Below are 18,842 nucleotides of genomic sequence, written 5' to 3'. Positions count from 1 at the left end.
CTGAAAGAGAATGCCTTGATATTGCGAGGAAGTTGCAGCATCAGGCTGGTTTAAATGATGAGACCCCCGTCACTTTCAGTGACATTGGTAAATTTGAAAATATTCTGGGGCGTAAAATTGTTGTGTTTTACAGAACATGCCACAGTAAACCCCTCTCACATTATGAGACAAAATTCTCTGATCGTTCCAATCAGTTGTTTCTCTTTTTACTACAAAATCACTATTATGGGATAAAAAATCTCAAAGCCTTCCTGGGGTCGTCAGTCTGTAATTATTGTTACAAGACTTTTAAGCACCCCTATACCCACTTTTGTAAAGGTTACTGCGCAGTGTGCAACGATCCTGCCTGCCCCACAGAAGGGTTCAACACAGTGGTTTGCTCTGACTGTAACAGAACGTGTCGCTCACCCTCTTGTTTCACCAGACACAAATTGGTCGGTTCAAGCAGAAAGTCCAGCCTCTGCGACCAAATCAAAAAATGCGCACGATGCGAACTATACTACAGTGTCAATTTGTCGTTAGACGATGCAAAGCATCGCTGTGCGGTGAAAAAATGTAAAATCTGTGGTGAAAAACTGCAGAGCGACTCTAAAGTCGATCATAGTTGTTACATTCCTACCCTCCAACCAGACATCTCACATCCTGATTTGGTTTTTTATGATTTTGAAACATTTGTGGGTCAAAATGGAGAGCATGTTCCTTTTTTAGTGCATACAAAAACATCCAAAGGTGAAGAGAAGGCGTTTTATGGTCTTGACTGTGCTAAAATGTTTATTTTGCATTTCAGGAAGCCACGATACAAACAGAACATCTTTATAGCCCATAATGCCAAGGGGTTTGACAGTTATCTGGTGTTAAAAGGTATGTTGGAACTGGATGTGACGCCACAACAGATTCTGATGAACGGGAGTAAAATCCTCAGTTTTGAGGAATCCCATTATGGTCTCAAATTCATAGATTCCCTGTCATTTCTCCCCATGCGTCTCAGCGCTATGCCCAAAGCCTTAGGATTCACTGACAAGACCAAGGGGTATTTCCCACACAAATTTAGCTCAGAAATTCACCTCAATTACGTGGGGCCCTATCCCGTTCCGTCCGACTACGACGTAGATCGCATGACGGTGCGCGAACGGGAAGAATTTGACCCGTGGTACAACGAGGTCAGCCGCGGTACCTTTGACTTCAAAAAGGAGGCCTCGCTGTACTGCAAAAATGATGTTGACATTCTCACCCAGGGCAGTCTTAAATTTAGAGATCAGTTCCTAGGTGAGACGGGGGTAGACCCTTTTGGTTCTATCGCCATAGCCGGAGCCTGTATGAAGGTGTTTCGCACCAATTATCTGACTCCTAACACTCTGGCTATCCCCTGCCCGCACAACTATTTGAATCAGAGCAAAAGATTCTCTAGCGCATCGGTTCAATGGTTAGAATGGTTGATGCACAAAGAAAAAATCTTTATACAGCATGCTCTAAACATGGGTGAAAAACAGATTGGTGCATTTTTCGTAGACGGATATGCTGAGATTGACGGTGTAAAACATGTCTGGGAATTTCATGGATGTTTTTACCACGGCTGTCCCAGTTGCTTTGATCCCACAGTACAGTGCGATATGAGAGGCGTCACCTTTGGTGAACTGCACTACAAAAGTGAGAAGAGGGTGAGTGAGCTACAGACCACACATGGGGTTCGTGTTGTAGTCATGAGAGAACACACGTGGAACCAGATGAAAACAACATGCACGGAGGTTAAAGAATTTCTCCGTTGCTTTAACGCTCCTGAGCCTCTCAACCCCCGAAAAGCACTTTTCGGAGGTAGAACGAGCGCTTTAAAACTGCGACACACGGCAGCGCCCGATGAAACCATCCACTATGTTGATGTCACCTCACTGTACCCGTTTGTCAACAGTACTTGCTCTTACCCCTTTGGTCACCCCGTGATCATCTACAAAGATTTCGAGGACCCACGCAGCTACTACGGCTTCATCAGAGCCACTGTGTATCCTCCTCGAGGTCTTTTATTCCCCGTGTTACCGCACAAAAGTGAGGGAGGTAAATTACTCTTTACACTGTGTCGCACCTGTGCCGAAACTAACAATGAGGGTGGCCCCTGCGAACACGACGATGAGGGCAGAGCTCTGACGGGGGTCTGGGTCACCGTTGAATTCATCAAAGCTCTGGATGTGGGGTACAGGGTGGGTAAAATTACAGAAGTCTGGCACTTTGACAAGAGCAGCGACACTGTGTTTACCGACTACATACACACCTTTTTGAAAGGAAAGCAGGAAGCCTCGGGTTACCCCGCTGAGGCGACGGACCGAGAGAGCAGGGAAAAATACATCAGGGACTATCAGGAGCATCAGGGCATTCTTTTAGATGCTGGCAAAATCGAGACCAATCCTGTGAAAAGACAGGTTGCTAAATTGTGTCTCAACAGTTTGTGGGGAAAGTTTGCACAGAGAGATAATTTGTTTAAAACCACCATTGTCTCAGATCCTAAAGAATTCTTTAGTTACATGTTTTCAGGTAAATACAAAGTCGAATACTTTTCCGTTCTCCACAGCAACAGAGCTCTCATCAGGTGGAAATACACCGACAGGTACGTTCAACCCCCAGGTAAACAGAGTAATGTTTTTATTGCAGCATTCACCACAGCACACGCACGACTGAAGCTGTACAGTTATCTGGAAAAACTACAAGACAGAGTGTTTTACATCGACACAGATAGTTTAATCTATCTGGTCAAAGAGGGTGAGAAACCTCTAGAGCTGGGTAACTATTTAGGTGACCTGACGGATGAACTGGATGGTGACAGCATTCAAGAGTTTGCAGCGGCGGGTCCCAAGAGTTACGCGTACCAAACACGAAATAAAAAGAAAGTCGTCATGCGTGTGAAAGGTATCACTCAGACCCGGGAATTTTGTGAGCGTGTGAGCTTTGACAGTGTCAGAGAGCTGGTGGAGGGTTACCTGAGTAATAAACAAGAGGGAAACACGATCGAGATCCGTCAACACAGCATCAGACGTGATAAAAAGGGTTTCGCATTGAGAAATGTGTCATTTGATAAAAAATTTAGGGTGGTGTATGACAAAAGACGACTCTTTGCTGACGGAACAACTCTGCCTTTCGGGTATTAGAAATGCAGGAAATTGAATTTGATCCTAGGTTTATCTTTCCTTTTTCTTGTTTAATCGCGGGTCCGAGCGGGTGTGGAAAGACCTATTTTGTAAAAAATGTATTGGAAAACTGTGACCGTGTAATAAATGTTGTACCTGACAATATCGTGTGGATTTATACCTCTTTTCAACCTATGTACGCTGAACTGCAAAAGATGATTAAAAACATTAAATTTGTCAAAGGTCTGCCTGATTCTTTTGAAGATGAAACACTGTTTCCTCCTGATCAAAAGCATTTGATTATTTTGGACGATGTTATTTTTCAAGCCTCTGACCATCCTGAAGTGGTAAAGATTTTTACACAGTATCGCCACCACAGAAACATGAGTGTTATGATGTTGACTCAAAACGTGTTTCACCAGGGTAAACACAGTCGCACCATCAGTTTGAACAGCAATTATTTGGTCATGTTTAAAAACCCACGGGATAAACTACAAATGAATATATTGGCTCATCAGATTTTTCCATCACAAAAGACATTTTTCTTGGAGAGTTTTGAAGACGCCACAAAAGACCCTCACGGGTATTTAATAGTGGATCTCACCCCCGTCTGCCCAGATCCGTACAGACTGAGGACGGGTGTGCTTCCTCACCAGCAAGCGGCCGTTTACATCCCCAGAGCGTCGACGTAGATCATCATGTCAGCGCGTATAAAAAGAAACGCACCCCTGCTGAAGGCCCTGTACCGTGCCACACCCAAGAAACGTAGAGACATTCTTATTCACAGCTCCCCGGATTTTATCCAGACACTGTGTGAGATTTCTTTAAATCTTCTAAAAGGAAACCTCCCCCTGACTCCTTCTCAATTTAAAAAACTGAAGAGACAGAAAAAAATTATCAAACTGTTGGCTGATAAAAGAACCAGTTTAAAGAGGAAGCAACAGGTTCTAAAGAAGCAGACGGGCGGATTTCTTTTACCTCTCCTCTCAGCGGTGGTACCTTTGATCGGGAACCTCGTCGGAGGATTGATACGAAAATGACTTTGAAAAAGGCCCAAAAAATGTTTCTCGTCACCCCTCATCAGCTCAACCGCCTGACGCGGCCCTCCCAGTCCATCAGAGATGTCGCGGAGGACGATTTGGATGCTAGGATGAGAGCCATCTTAAACGAGCAGGGGCTGAGCTCTCATGAAAAAATTAAAAAATATAACGCGTTACTGCAAAGATATCTGACCTTTGTGAAGCAGGATCAGACAGAGAATCTGACAGAGAATCTGACAAAGACGGAGGCAGAGGCAGATTCTGGGACGGACGTACGGACGTCCGATAGCATCATCGACGACGTGTTGCAGAGCCTCCCACCGCGAGATCGCAAGAACGCCGAATACGTCTTAAAGAAATTATCCGACCGTCACGATGTTTGGAATACAAAAGGGGAATTTGTGTACCGGGGCAACGTTGTAAAAGGGTCTCACATGATCGATCTATTCAAACGACTCTTGTTTCCTTTTAAAAAGAAAAAATCAGAGGGTTCTGAACCTCCCGGATGGACACATTTTTTAAATACTCTCTCAGAATTAAACATCCCTTTGTCTTCTATAAGTAACCCAAAAGCGCGTAATCAATACCGACTCCTCAAGATGGATGCGATCGGATCTCAAGACTCTGAAACACCTGCGGATCTACCGTCAAAAACTAGAAGACGAACAAATGACCCCCCGCGTTGGATTAACATTTCATCGTGAATAAATGTAATACACAAAGTTTTGTCTTTTACCAATAAAGCGTTTATTAAACATTTTTTCGAGCGTACAGGCATTCATTCAAAAACTTTAAAAATCTTTAAAACATTGCAAAAAACAACACCCCTGCTTGGAGGGACCATTGATTTTATTTCTAATACAGCGCTGATATTTCCTCACATAGTCGTACACCATGAAGTCATTCTTTATTACATCATCATTGTGCAAAGACAGTACTTGATCAAAAGATAGCCCGCACGCGCGGTGACAGAGGTAATAGATGCAATGTTGTCCGCAGACCGTCGACATGTGGTGCTGCAACTGAACGTCGTGGTACTCAATGTTTTTAGAACGTTTTTCCAGAAACTGTAAGATGCTCGGGGGGTAGTGATCAAAGTCCGGCGGAAATCCATAAGAATCAAAAAAGGTGGCTATGCCACCATTTTCCAGCGTCAAAGCTAACCAGTGCTCCCCCGGCATGTGAGCCGGATGTGTGTTGACGATAAAGTAGGCCGGGGTTCTAAAAGAGGGATTCAGCATGGGCAGTTGATCGGACGCCCACACCCCGCAAAACACATCTCCCAGCAGGCTATGCAGAAGGTTCTCTAGTTGAACGTTGTCCATCTTTTAATAATAGTCCACCAGCACCTGCCTCTTGGCGTTGATCTCCAGAATAGAATCGTAACAGGCGTAGACGATAAGGGTCGCGGTGTGCTGCAGGGGTGTTCTAAATCTCAACTCCAGCCTGAGGTTTCCGTTTGAGACGGTAGACAGTGCGTCGTTGTCATCGCTCGGATTGAGATTAAACACAAACAGAGAGTAGCCGTCATTAAAGTCATCACGGCTGATACTCAGGGGTAAATCTTTGAGATGTCTCCCGGTAGCCAGGAACATGTTGTAGAATTCTCTGACGGACACCCCGTTGTTAAAATCGGGTTGGAAAGCTTTAGCCGGAACTTGCCGGCCGTCCTGACAGAGAGCCAGGTATTCGATGTCATAGTGTCTGAAATTAAAAGGCGACAGGTCTCGTCTTCCTGTGAAAGCCTCGTGGTGTACCATACCCAGAACCACGTACTTTGGTATGCTACCCAGAAACAGATTCTCCTGGTTGCAAACCCTAGAGTTTGCCGGAATAGAGTAAGTTTTCACATTAACGCGTGAAAGGGGGTAGAGAGCGTTGCCCTTCATTAAGGCGGCGGCGTGACCTAACCTGACTGCAGGGGACACGGCTACTTTTTTAACAAATAGGGAAGCCCCCAGTACTTTTAGGCTAAAAGTAGAGTCACGCGCCCCCATGAGGCAGAAAGCATCGTTGGCTCGCATCAGTTTAATTCTCAAATCGACAGAGTTGAGCAATAGTCTCTCGCAGAAAAAGATGTCCCCGTGGAGAGGACCGAGCAGGTGTACTTCTCTGGAACGGGCTGTGGACGCGGCTCTCCTCGTTAACCCTTTATTTGGACCGTTCACGAGCACGATAGAGTCCACTGACCCGGCGGTATCTTTGTAAAAAAGACCCCCGGTAAACTGACTGGAGAGCGTGTCCGGTGAAAAGTTGAGCAGGGTCTCAATCATGCAGCGATAGGGGTGGGTAGCGCTCGACTGAGAGATGAGTCGATCCCCCAGGGTCACGTCGCATTGACTGAAAATTGTATTTAGAGGATAATTGATAAGACCCACCGCTGCGTCATTAGCTAGGTTCGATCCGTTAGCGTTGGTGATTTTTACACGGAGATGCAACAGAGTGTCGTTCAGATCCAGATACCGGTCCCCGTCTCCGGGGATGAAAAACTCAATGGGTCCCCCGTCGGTGATGGCTGACAGGGGAGAAATTTCCGTGTAGGTTTTTTCATCGATAGACAGCTGCGTCATAGGTGCTGAAAATAAATCCAATTCGGCCAGAGTACACTCTGGAGATTTCTGATGTACTAGAGCCATTTTCTTTTTTCTCAAAGAAAAGATATTCTTAAAAAATATCAGAGCTCCGGACGGACTTCTTCTTCACACGACGGCCTTTTGCAACTGATTTCTTCCTTTTACCGAACGGCTGTTTATTAAAGCTCGAGGGGATGCGTTCTCCGGGGGGTCGTCTTCTCTTCCTACGCGACAACACCATAATGCCCCCGGATCCTTCTTGCTTCATCTCTTGATCATCTTCTTGATCACCGGCGAACCGTTCCATCACGTGTTTGACGGCGTTGGAGGCGATGTTACTCGCAGCGGCTTTAAGATGAGGTTTAGCTATTTCGAAACCTTTCTTGGCCAAAGGGCTGACGAAACGAAATAATTTAGAAAACAAAGATCCTATCCCCCGACCGTACATGACCGGTGCACCGTAAAACCCCGGCAAATTCCCCCCTACTTGACTCTCATAATATTGTACAAATCGGTGAGGATCTTCTCTCAAACCTACCCGAGCCATTTTCTTTTTCTCTATTTTTCTCTTAGCCTTGAACACTTTGTGTGTGGATAGCTGATCAGCCTCCTGAAAATGAATGATGAGGACACGGGCGATTGGAATATATATAACCCTGGGGTTCAAGTTCTAGGTCTAAAGTGGAGAGTCGCGATAGTCTTGCCGTATGAAAATTTTACCGGTTTGTTTTGATCCGTTTTTATCTCCACCTGAATGTTTTCAATGTGGTTTTTGGACACCGGTAAATAGTAAGCAGGATTGAAATACTGTGTGACGATTTCACCGAACGTTCCTTTTACATCAATCGTTCTCAAAAGTGGCGCATAAACGTCGCCGACCATCTGCGGTGCAACTACGTCGCTGTAACAATACATGTGATAAAACCCAGCTCGTAAATCGCAGGGATAGTACGCATACCTTTGGTCAAACGTAAACCATTCCCCTGATTTCATACCCATCAAATATGCCAGGGGTCCTTCGAAGAGTACGTGGGTTTTACCTCCCGATTGGAAATCAAATCTTTTCAGAAGACTGTCATAGACGAGGTAAATATCAGACTTTATTCTTCTAAATTGTCCGTCCATCTCGAATCTAAAGGCTGAGAAGCCGTTGAAATATGATTGTTTCATCTCTTGACGATGCACCTTGCTCTCCGTGGCCGGTTCTTGAGGGTTTTCCCTCCAGTAAAAGTAGGCATCCTCCTGAGAAAGGTGATAAAAGGTGTGCGGGTATGAAATCTGCGTTAAAGCTACTTCCCAGCTTCCCTCTAAATCGATATGTTGAGGCAAATCCACGCGGTAACTGGAACTCGTGTTTTCTTTAAAAACATCGACGCTGGCGTTGGAGGGTAGGGTAATAAAAAAACCCTCGTCCTTCGGACCGTACATGATGAAATGATATCTGTTGCGATCGCGAGTTGATTTTTATACGTTCTTTAAATCTGCGGCTTTGATCCAGCTGTTGAATTTCTCCGGCCAGTTTTTCCAACTTACAAAGACTTGCTTTTCACCCCTGACGACGCGATGCTTCAGAATCTTTTCTACGTGGAAAAGTCTGTCTTCCCCCATCGTTACCTTTTGTAGCTCTGGCTCATAAAATGACCCTTGGATGGGTTCTCCATCGTAATCTTTTAGCTTGTACACTGGAGGGTCGCGAGGGATGCGTTCAGATACCGTAAACACCTCGTTCGTAAAACTCTGTTCATATTTTTTATCAAACACTCCTCTCAGTTTTGAAATTCTAACTAGGTCCCCCTTCTTGAAATTCATCTTGGTTTCAACCTTCCGTCGGTTTTCAGATTTACCGTACAAGTTTTGAAACACTTTAAAAGTGTTCTCCGAGGTTACCTCAGCGGGTTTCATCTTGATACTGCTGTGATAACTGTGATTATAGCTTTTCACCAAGTCTTGTAAGACGTCGGTGTATCGCAGAGTGTTGTTTGCTGTAAAATATCTCCACATTCTACCTTTTAATGTACGATTAAATCTTTCAATCACAGAGGCCTTAAGGTGGCTGGCGGTGGAAAAATGAACGATATTGTGTTTTCTCATCAAAGCTTCAAAACTCTTGTTAAAAAATTCTTTCCCCGCATCAGTTTGTATTTTTTCAGGCGTCTGACTTGACTCAAAAATGGATTCAAACGCCTTTACCACCTCAGCCGCTGATTTTCTCTTCAGAGCCCTGACGTAAGCTTTTTTGGAAAATATGTCTATGACCGTTAATAAATAATTATATCCGTCATTATGCTCCGATAGGGCTTGCATATCGCACAGGTCCGCTTGAAATTGGTTTAAAGGGCGGGGGGCGAAAACCCTGTTTCTTGGAAAATGTATCCTGGCCGGTTTGTGTAGAGTGTAAGCGTCCTGTCCCTGTAGAAATGTTTTAACATTTTCTCGAGGAACCGTCTTTCCCATTTCTTCTTGCACCCCCTTATGGAGCCGCTCTACACCACCGAGGCTACCGGGATGCGCGGGATCATAGTACACTTTTTCCATGAAGCGTGTCTCAGACATGTTGAAAACAGAATGAGAAGGGATGCTCGTTTGAGAGGTATTTATTTTTTTATTAGCTGTTAAGAAATCTTTAGCATACACATTTTGTGAGTAACATGAGTAAATACATTTTGTGAGTAACATGAGCAAATACATTTGTAACATTTGTAATGTGAAAGTACAGATAGTCAAAAACTAGTCTAAGACCAATGCGTTATCATCAATAGAGTTTGAGTTAAGACTTTATGATCTAGACTGAGGCAGATATCATCGTGAAATTTTCCAAGTTCTTCCAAGATGCTTACAGAATGGTTGTTTTGCACAAGTCTGCTGGTCACATCAATGAGCAAAGCATAAAAGGCTATCATATGACATGGTTTTACAACATCGTTGGACAGTTCTTTAAAAATTACTTTAAAACAATCCGACAATCCAGATTTGCTCATAAGCATCGTGTCATTTACCATCTCTTCCCAAAGTGCGGGTCCTGCACACGTTCTGGTTTTTTCCAGCAAGATGTTTTTGTTTGAAGCCGTTTTGTTCTCAATAGCCTGGTACAAGATGTTTATTATCTGACCCTTGATCAATTGGATCTTGACACCTTCTACATCGTTTACAACTTTTCCCCAGAAGCTCCCCATTTTATATCTGAAAATGGTGTTTTCAGATATAAGTGTTTTCAGTCCAGTACTGAGTCACCGTGTCCAGATGTTCCTGTTTAATCTCACTGTCGTTGTCGGCGATACTCTCGTACATTTGTTGGATGGGAGTGTAGATTAATTCGCTGGATTTCAGCTCGAGCAAAAGGCTCTCTGCGGCGATCTTGACTTTCACGTAGTCAGCGTTGACACCGCACGCTTTCAGGAAATTTTGAATAGCAGGAATGAACTTGGGTGTGTAGAGTCTTTTCATCAACATGTAAAAGTTGTTGCGGTAGAAACCCGGTTCGATCACATCCAAACACTGGTGTTGGCGCTGGCTGGGGTGGTCGATCCGACATCCGTTGCAAACCTCACCCTTGTACAGGTCCAGGACGACGCTAAGTAGATGAAGAACGCCTTTTTTTACCAGACCAAAGAATTCAGATGCCCAGCCGTCAAGCTGGTCAGCACCGTTACATACAGCCCCGGGGAGATCCGATGCGTCGTCGGGCAAAGGCGGATCAGGGGTTGTTGAGCGTGAAAGACTCTCCACACCGCTCACAGAGATTGGAGAACCTGGACATGAAGAAGCCGGAGACGGCGCAGGATCTCTGCCTTGGAGAAGAGACTCGGACAGCTCTGGAAGTGATGCCGAGTCTCTGACGGGTGGTGTCAGTGAGGGTGAGTGAGGACTGGACACCCCAGGATCCGATGCCGTGCGTCCGAGGGGTGGGGTTGGTGGAGGGCTTAGCCAAGGAGTGAGAGACTCGTTAGAATCCGTGGGATCCGAGCGTTGGATGAGTGAGTCAAAGTCCAGCCTGCGAGGCCGAAGCCGACGTTGACGGCATTCCGCTTGTGTCTCATCCTCATCCCACAGATAGGAATTGCTCGGATTGTCAGATCCGCTCTTGACGCTTCTGTTGGTAGACATGCTCTCCTTAGTGTTTCACTCCGGTAGTGGGTAACGTATGGTTCAGACGAACGTCTTTTATACATTTGAGATATGGGTGTGGGGTTACACGAGGGAGGACTCTTTTTTTCGTCACCACAGTGTTGTTCCAAAGACGACAATGGTGAAAAAATTTTGTGATTTTATCATCCATTTCATGCATCTTTTCGATCCATGCTGCAAGAGGTAGAGTCAACACGTTGCTGAAAACCCCACAGTCTGAGTTAAAAAGATCCAAGACAAAATACTGTCTCGGTTTCCCTGACATCTCTTCCATCTGCATCTTGTAGCTAGCACGATAGAACCATCTTCCCGTACCCGAGGTTTTCGTCAACCAAATGCTCACAAATGTTTGTTCTGTGGAAGGTTTCTGTTCTGTGTTGTTTCTTTCTTCACAGCCTTCTTCAGTCACACACACCATTCCCGGTTTGATCAGTTTCAACACACCCCAGTCATTGGAAGACATCGTAGCCGACAACATAGGCCCCTCACTGGAAGATTCTTCCCGCTGATAGAGAATCAACTCCCCCGTCTTGTAACGGAACACATACCCAAAACTCCCTGTTTGACTATAAGGCTCCAAAGACCATTCTTGCTGCAAAGGCTCAGAAGGTGACGCCTGAGAACGCTGTACAAACACCGTGGATTTTTCAACTACTTTTCCACACAATTCTCTTATAACGGTCACAGCCGTCTCACCAATCACGGATGTAGAACTACTCATGTTGCCCACAGATGGATATGCCAGGACTATGGCAAAACTGATTTGTAACTGTTTTGTAACTCCCGCCATTCCTTATTAAAAACAGGTGGGCAAGGGAGAATGGCGGGAGGCGGGAGGCGGGAGGGAGAAAGGGAGGTGGAGGGGGGGGGGGGGGGGGGGGGGGGAACAGATGTGGGCGGGTTCAGGGAAAGGTCAACCTGTCACTTTGACAAGAAGTGGTCCATTTCTTCTCTCTCATCTCCGTCGTGCTCTTCGTACTGGCGATGAATATGGTGGTAAAGGCGGCTGAGGTGGAGTGCAGAGGGCCTCTATCCAGATCAGGTGTTTGACAGCCCCCCTTAAGAGCCTACATGGACGACCTTACCGTCACAACATCAGTCCCAGGGTGTAGGTGGATCTTGCAGGGTTTGGAGAGACTCATCCTATGGGCTAGGATGAGTTTTAAGCCCACCAAGTCAAGGTCCATGGTACTGAAGAAGGGGAAAGTGGTGGACAGATTCCGATTCTCAATCTCAGGAACCGTAATTCCAAGTCAGCCATGCCCGGGGCAAAGAGCGAAACCACCTACTTCAGGAGGAGGTCCGAGCAGGCGTGGAGGAAGAGCGAGTGGGTAGGGCAGTGGGACTCCGGCAGCAGGGGGCATGGACAAGGTGGGAGAGCGCGTTACAGCGCAAAGTTACCTGGTCAAACATCATGCAGGCAGACTTCCACCGCGTCCGGTTCCTTGTGGCGGCAGTCTACGATGCCCTCCCCAGCCTAGCAAACCTCCATGCGTGGGGAAAGAGTGAGACACCCACCTGTTCCCTTTGCTCCGGAAGAGGCTCCCTGGAACATCTCCTTAGCAGCTGCCCAAAGTCCCTGGCTGATGGTCGCTATCGCTGGCGCCACGACCAGGTACTCAAAGCAGTGGCTGAGAGCATAGCCTTGGCCATTAGCACCAGCAAACACCATCATGCTCCGAAGAAGGCAATCTCCTTCATAAAAGCTGGAGAGAGACCTCGTGCAGGCCCACAGATATCAACGGGACTCCTCCACACAGCTACTGATTGGCAACTGCACGTTGACCTGGGAAAACAACTGCTATTCCCCCAGCACATCGCAACAACGTCTCTACGGCCAGACATGATCATCACCTCAGAGGCTTCGAAACACCTGATCATGCTGGAGCTTACAGTGCCCTGGGAAGAGCGGATTGAGGAAGCCAATGAAAGGAAACGTGCCAAGTATCAGGAGCTGGTGGGGGAGTGCAGGTGCAGGGGCTGGAGGACCTTCTACGAGCCCATAGAAGTTGGCTGTAGAGGCTTTGCAGGACGCTCCCTCTGCAAAGCCTTTGGCCGACTGGGAATCACAGGGACAGCCAAAAAGAGGGCCATTAAAGCTGCGAGTGAAGCTGCGGAGAGAGCCACGAGGTGGCTGTGGCTGAAAAGGGCAGATCCGTGGGTTGCTACTGGGACACAAGCCGGGTCTTGATCACCCCGGCTGGGTCGCCTGGGCGAGGGTGTATGATGTTGTGAGACCCGAAACACCCTATGAACCCAGGATACATCACTGATGATGTGTCCCAGTGCATCCAGGAGATGTATCTTTTTAAGTTTTGTATTTTATTCTTGATGTAATGTCGGTTTGCTTCACTAAAATATAATGGAGGTCACTTGAAGTAGCAAATGGTTCATTGTTAGTTTTACTTTCTGTTTTGGCCTGCGCTTGTAGTGCATTTGCACATATTTCTACAACTGTATTTTAGTTTGTCTCTGCCTGCAGAGACTGCCTGCATGACCTTTTTGGGTCATGGAAATTATTCAGTAATATTTCTAACCAGACATATTCATGCATTTTTTCTTTCATACGATGAAAAATTTAAAACAATCCAGTCAAGAGAGATTTTGTACAGGAGGAATATCAGCTGATAGTGACACACCCACAGAGAACACCAGGCACGCACTGGACAAGCAGGAAATACCAGTTACCGTATTTTCACAACCATAAGGCGCGCCGTATTATAGGGCGCACCTTCAATTAACAGCCTATTTTAGAAATATTTTCATACACGGGGCGCACCGTGTTATAAGGCGCATAGCATAGAAACTGCGTAGTGCCTGTGGTTTCATGACGCGTTCACTAGATCGAGCTGCGCTAAAAGGAATGTCAGTAAAACAGCCAGATAAGTCAGTCAAACTTTATTAATAGAATACAAACCGTCGTTCTCACAACTCTATTCACTCCCAAAACGAATAAACAGCTGTTTTATTTTTTTTCCCCGAGTGACGTAGTGTTTTTGCGTAACACAGTTCGTTTAATAACAGCGAGTTATAACAGGCAGTGCAACATTTTTATCACAAGTGGAGTTTAATAAATCTTCGATTTAGTGCAACATTTTTATCACGTAGTACCGTTGCGGTAAATCAAACGTTAGTGCAAACACAATATACGGTAACTCGAACTCTCGAAGTAGTGCAAAGCGATAGCAATATAACAATAGCAATATAACAACGTTGTTCAAACGGTAATGTCCATATTCACAGTATGACCAGCCTTGTTAAGTTGTGAACACACAAAAGAAACACGTAAAGATCACTTTATCAGTTCATTCCTCATCCAGGAATCCCTCGAATTCTTCTTCTTCGGTGTCCGAATTGAACAGTTGTGCTAATACGGCGTCCAACATGGCCGGCTCCGTCTCGTCAAAGTCGTCATCAGGGTCGGTGTCGCTGGTGTTGTCTGGCATTTCAGTGACAATCCCTGCCTTCCTGAAAGCTCGGACCACGGTCGATGCCCAGGCATTTACGATCCACTGGCAGATAGTGACGTATGACGCTCGGCGCCGTCTCCCTGTCTTGGTGAACGTGTGTTCGCCGTTCGTCATCTACCGCTCCCACGCAGTTCGCACTCTAGTTTTGAATGCCCCGTTGACACTAATATCTAGCGGCTGGAGTTCCTTTGTTAATCCACTTAATGCTTTGTTTCCTCGGAAGCTCCGTTGAGTCTTCTTTACCTGGCGCAGGTCGTCTTGTTGCTTCCTCCACTTCCGCACCATTGATTCGTTCACGTTAAATCCTCTTGCCGCTGCTCTATTTCCGTGTTCAACTGCGTGACTGATAGCCTTCAGTTTGAACTCTGCGTCAAAAGCGCGTCTCTTGCGAGGAGCCATTTTGGGGTCTTTACAGACAGAAATGGTTTGGGACTGAATTTACTGCTGTTACCTCGGCCACGCCTACTGACTACGGTAGCCGCGATTAACCAATATTACCGTAATCCATACAAAAGGCGCTCCGGGTTAAAAGGCGCACCGTAGATTTTTTAGAAAATTCTAGGCTTTTAGGTGCGCCTTATAGTCGTGAAAATACGGTACTCTTATAACAACACACCTGGAACACGAACAGGAAAAAAAATATGACCCAAGTAAGGCCTCTGAAAGGAGCTAAACAAAGCACAGCCAGTTGTTGTCACGTTACATATGATTGAGCTTAAAATAGGGAGGAAATTTACATGTATTTTAGTTTGTCTCTGGTTTGTTTGCCTGCAGGTTTGCAGGTTTTAACTCAACCCCAGCATATAGGGCCTTACATGGGGTCCCTCAGGGTCCCCGAGATTAGATCAACTCCTCGGAGGCACCTGCTGTGGATCAACTGACAAGCTTCATTTCTGTGTGTGTGGGTTGATTTTACCTGGCCTTCTTTTTGTTTCTTCTGCTTGTGGATTTCATCTGGGTCTTTCTGGAAGCACACACAAGACCCCAGATCAGCACATCATCTGCCCGCCTCAGTGGGCCCGCTACGACGTCACCTACCGGCACGTTTGAAGCGCTGTCCAGATAAACCGCCAGCATTGCACAGGCGAGACCGTCTGAAGACTGAAAAACAAGAGGCGACCACATTCTATCACGCAGAAATCATTCCAGTCTTTCAATTTTTATGACCTTGGAATGCAGATAAGCATAAAGAGTTGGCGAGTTTGGCACCAAAGGAACCAAATTTGTTTGTTTACGACGCAGACATTTGATTTTAAAGAGTAAAAGGTTCACCTCTGTCAGCAGGCTGGGATCAGCATTGAGGGAAAGCCACTGGAGCTTTAGGTGGACTTCTCCATGGGGGACCCCCTCCAGCTCAAACCACTGCAGCAGGTCACATCAAGAGCGTTTCATCAACATCAACATGAGCCGTTCGCTGTGTTTCCACACTGAAATCAAAGCTCACCTTGTCCATTTCCTTCTCCTGCTTCACATCTCCAAAGTCTAGATTAAATCTAAAATGAAAGAGTTGTTTCCTGAAAACTGAGAAACTTTTTCTATTTTTAAACTCACGTCGGTTGTCTCGAGAAAGCCACTTAATGTCTAGATGTTTATGAGCGTCTCAGTAAAAACAGCCAGTGAATACAATCATCAAACTGCAGTTTTTGGATGATATTTGATGGTTTCTAACCGTCCCATGAAGTCATCTTTATCCGTATCCTCGTCATATAGCTCCAACTCCAACTCTTGGCCAGGAGCTTCATGGATAACAAACTACACACAGAAACAGAAAATATATTGGCTTAATGTGTTTGTGTTTAATTTTTACTAGAAACAAACTTGTAGACCTGCATTAAACCAGTCAAAGACGGCAGCTCTCTACCTCGTACACTTCATTCCACTTGGGGTGCAGATTCTCTTTGATGGTCTTGCTTTTGACATTGCGGTTGCCGACTCTGATGGTAGCGTAAGGGTCCGACTTGCCCTTCACTAAACCCATCATGTACGTGTCTTTGGCCACCAGGTCCCTGCCCTCCAGCAAGTGGACCCTGACCACACCCTGCACAGCAGACCAAATTGAAATTCCATGAAACATTGCGTTCATTTGCAAGATGATCCGTCCGTTAGAAGGACCCAGAATAAACCAGCGTGGAACTTTCAATCCCACTTGGTTCCTGTGTCTTACGTACGCGAGGTAGCGGGAATCTCATCTGGTCCACTTTGACCTGGTCTATGAGGGGCACACACATGCGGTTGGGCAGCACCATGAGAGAGGCGATGATGTCCATGATGGCCTCCTCAGACAAGGAACTGGAGGCAAAACGGAGGGACTTTACCAGGGGTCCAAACGAGGAAAGTTCAGGCGCCTGCCAGGCGGAACTCACCTGAAGGCGGGGGTGTCCAAGAGGTTGGTCGCACCGGTCCAGTTGATTTCTAATTTCTGGGGAAACACAAAAGTTACAGGAACGACTTCCAACGACGGGACGATGACAAGATGGGTCGCTGCTTACTGGGCGGCGAATGAAAAAGAAGGTGACTCCTCCCACCAGGGGCGCGACGCCGATGAGAGGCTCCAAGATGACGCGCAGCATCCCCGTCAGCTGCAACGATCGGCACAAACACCTGAATCAAACCTGCCGAGCACCTACGAGGAGGAGCGGTTTCGTACAACAGGCGCCCACTTTTAAGCCTTTGACTCCAGCTGTGATCGGCTCCTTCACTACGGCGTCGATGTCCACGTCGCCCAGGTAACTGCAAGGGTCAGGACAGCGCAGGGGTCATGCACGGGAACCAGATCTGAGGGGAGAAATGTGTCTTTACCCACCTTATATCCAGGTCCAGAACCACCTCCCGCTGGTCCACTTCGTGCGTGTACGCCTTCATCCCTTTGATCTTCAGTGGCTGAGAGCAGAAACACGGGTGGAAAGAACCATCTTTAGAGCCATCGGACGCGGAAAAGATGGCGTTCATTTCAGCTCCTTGCAGATTCAAACGAACTCACGATGTTTCCAAAGTGGATCTTTGTAAAAGCGAAGGTTTTAAGCGCAGGGCTGGAGAGCCTGACGGCCGGCTGGATGTTCTCCTTCAGGAACTTCTCCATGTACATCCCAAAGAAGGGCCAGGCCTGCTCCAACACCTGGACATTGCAATCAGAGCAGAGCAGTACCACGGTCTCATCAGCATTTATTACAGGTAACACCTCACAGCCCCGAGAACAACAGGGGTGTCCAAACTAGTCTGTAAATCCTAAAAAGCGGCTCAGATCAGCAGTCTCTTGGCTGATCTTCAGGTAGAAAGGGAGCAATCAAACAGGTGAAACCCGCTCCCAGCACAAGGTAAGTGGATCCAAAAACATCCCTTTGTTTCAATATTTACAGTATTAATACAGTTATTCTCACTCTGGTGCCAATACTTATTTTTTTAAAGATGCAAAGGACATCAGCAATTTTGAATACTGACCTCCAACAATGTCACCAAACATAGAAAAACGGGTAAATCAGGTCATTACTGTACCTTGTTAACCCAGTCAACCTTCTCCACCTCAGGGAAGTGAACCTGCAGGGGGTCACAAGCATTAAAGGTGAATTTCTGCTCAACACAACCAACACAGCAGCATGTGCAAACCCAGAAACCAGCTGAATTAACCAAAGACACTGGGTTGGTGCCCAGAACGACGAGCTAAGTCTTTATCTTTAGATTTCCCTACAAAATAAAATGGAATTACAAATGTCAGCGAGGTATTCTAAAGTTCGGTAAATCGGCCCTCAACCTGTCACGTGGTGCTATAATAATTGTAGCCATGGTAACACGGTGTCGGAGAGCTTGAGCCTTCACGGCAACAGAAATATCTGCATTTGTAATAATCATGCAAGAAACTGGTCCAACATCTTTCCATCAGAAGCCGAATCGCAGTGCTGCCGGCGTTCCCTGGAGCAAGGCAGCAAAACTTCAGCTTCAGGCCCAGCTCACACACACACACACACACACACACACACGCCCCACCCCAAACAATGGTTCCGTACACACCCACGAAGCCATCTGAAGGGCGCTTCGCAGCTCCTTGTGGACCACCTGCGATTCATTGTCGACGAACTCGATGGCGGTTCCGATTCTGCTGTCTTTCCACTGGCGATTCTTCTTCCACCAGGTGACCATGACCATGCAGAGCAGAACCCAGCTGACACTGAAGCCCAGGTACCCAGACAGGTACACGGGGTACAGCAGGAACGCGGCTCTCCCGAAGTACATGAGCAGCTCCATCAACAATCTGTTGACGGCGGAGGGGCTCAGCTTCTCCGCGCTGCCGCCGTGGGTCGGCAGCCCGGCCGGGAGCAGCGCGTCCTCGCTCGGGTCCGTCTGACCTGCGGCTGCCATTAGGCGGAACCCTGGTTGGAACCTGATCCCCGAAATTCCACAAGGCTGTTTACCGTCTTCTACAGCTTCTTCCTTGTCAACACAGGTGGGGGTTTTTCGGTTCCACAACCATCAGACGGAGGTGAAGTTGTAAAACTTCCGCATTGAACTTCCAAAAGACGGGCGCAC

General features: G+C 46.7%; 1 protein-coding gene across 4 annotated transcripts in view; it reads right to left on the bottom strand.

Moving 5' to 3' along the window:
* Positions 1-18,818, bottom strand: part of LOC101071190 (protein mono-ADP-ribosyltransferase PARP14-like) — a 32,593-nt gene extending 13,775 nt beyond the window's left edge. For 2 of the 4 annotated variants that reach the window (XM_029844793.1, XM_029844798.1), the window contains exons 1-13: positions 18,327-18,818; positions 17,814-17,855; positions 17,302-17,436; positions 17,125-17,201; positions 16,982-17,051; positions 16,811-16,900; positions 16,685-16,740; positions 16,490-16,610; positions 16,183-16,359; positions 15,991-16,073; positions 15,766-15,814; positions 15,594-15,683; positions 15,238-15,422 (exon numbers count right to left, since the gene is read on the bottom strand). In XM_029844793.1, the coding sequence (XP_029700653.1) occupies positions 15,238-15,422; positions 15,594-15,683; positions 15,766-15,814; positions 15,991-16,073; positions 16,183-16,359; positions 16,490-16,610; positions 16,685-16,740; positions 16,811-16,900; positions 16,982-17,051; positions 17,125-17,201; positions 17,302-17,436; positions 17,814-17,855; positions 18,327-18,674 (1,523 nt within the window). In that variant the 5' untranslated portion in view covers positions 18,675-18,818. The remainder of the gene's footprint in view (positions 1-15,237; positions 15,423-15,593; positions 15,684-15,765; positions 15,815-15,990; positions 16,074-16,182; positions 16,360-16,489; positions 16,611-16,684; positions 16,741-16,810; positions 16,901-16,981; positions 17,052-17,124; positions 17,202-17,301; positions 17,437-17,813; positions 17,856-18,326) is intronic. The other 2 variants (XM_029844809.1, XM_029844801.1) reach the window with 2 other exon arrangements.
* Positions 18,819-18,842: the final 24 nt, after the last annotated feature.

This window comes from Takifugu rubripes, chromosome 1, assembly GCF_901000725.2.
Source record: "Takifugu rubripes chromosome 1, fTakRub1.2, whole genome shotgun sequence".
Taxonomy (NCBI): Eukaryota; Metazoa; Chordata; class Actinopteri; order Tetraodontiformes; family Tetraodontidae; genus Takifugu; species Takifugu rubripes.
This window is presented reverse-complemented; position numbering and strand designations above follow the sequence as displayed.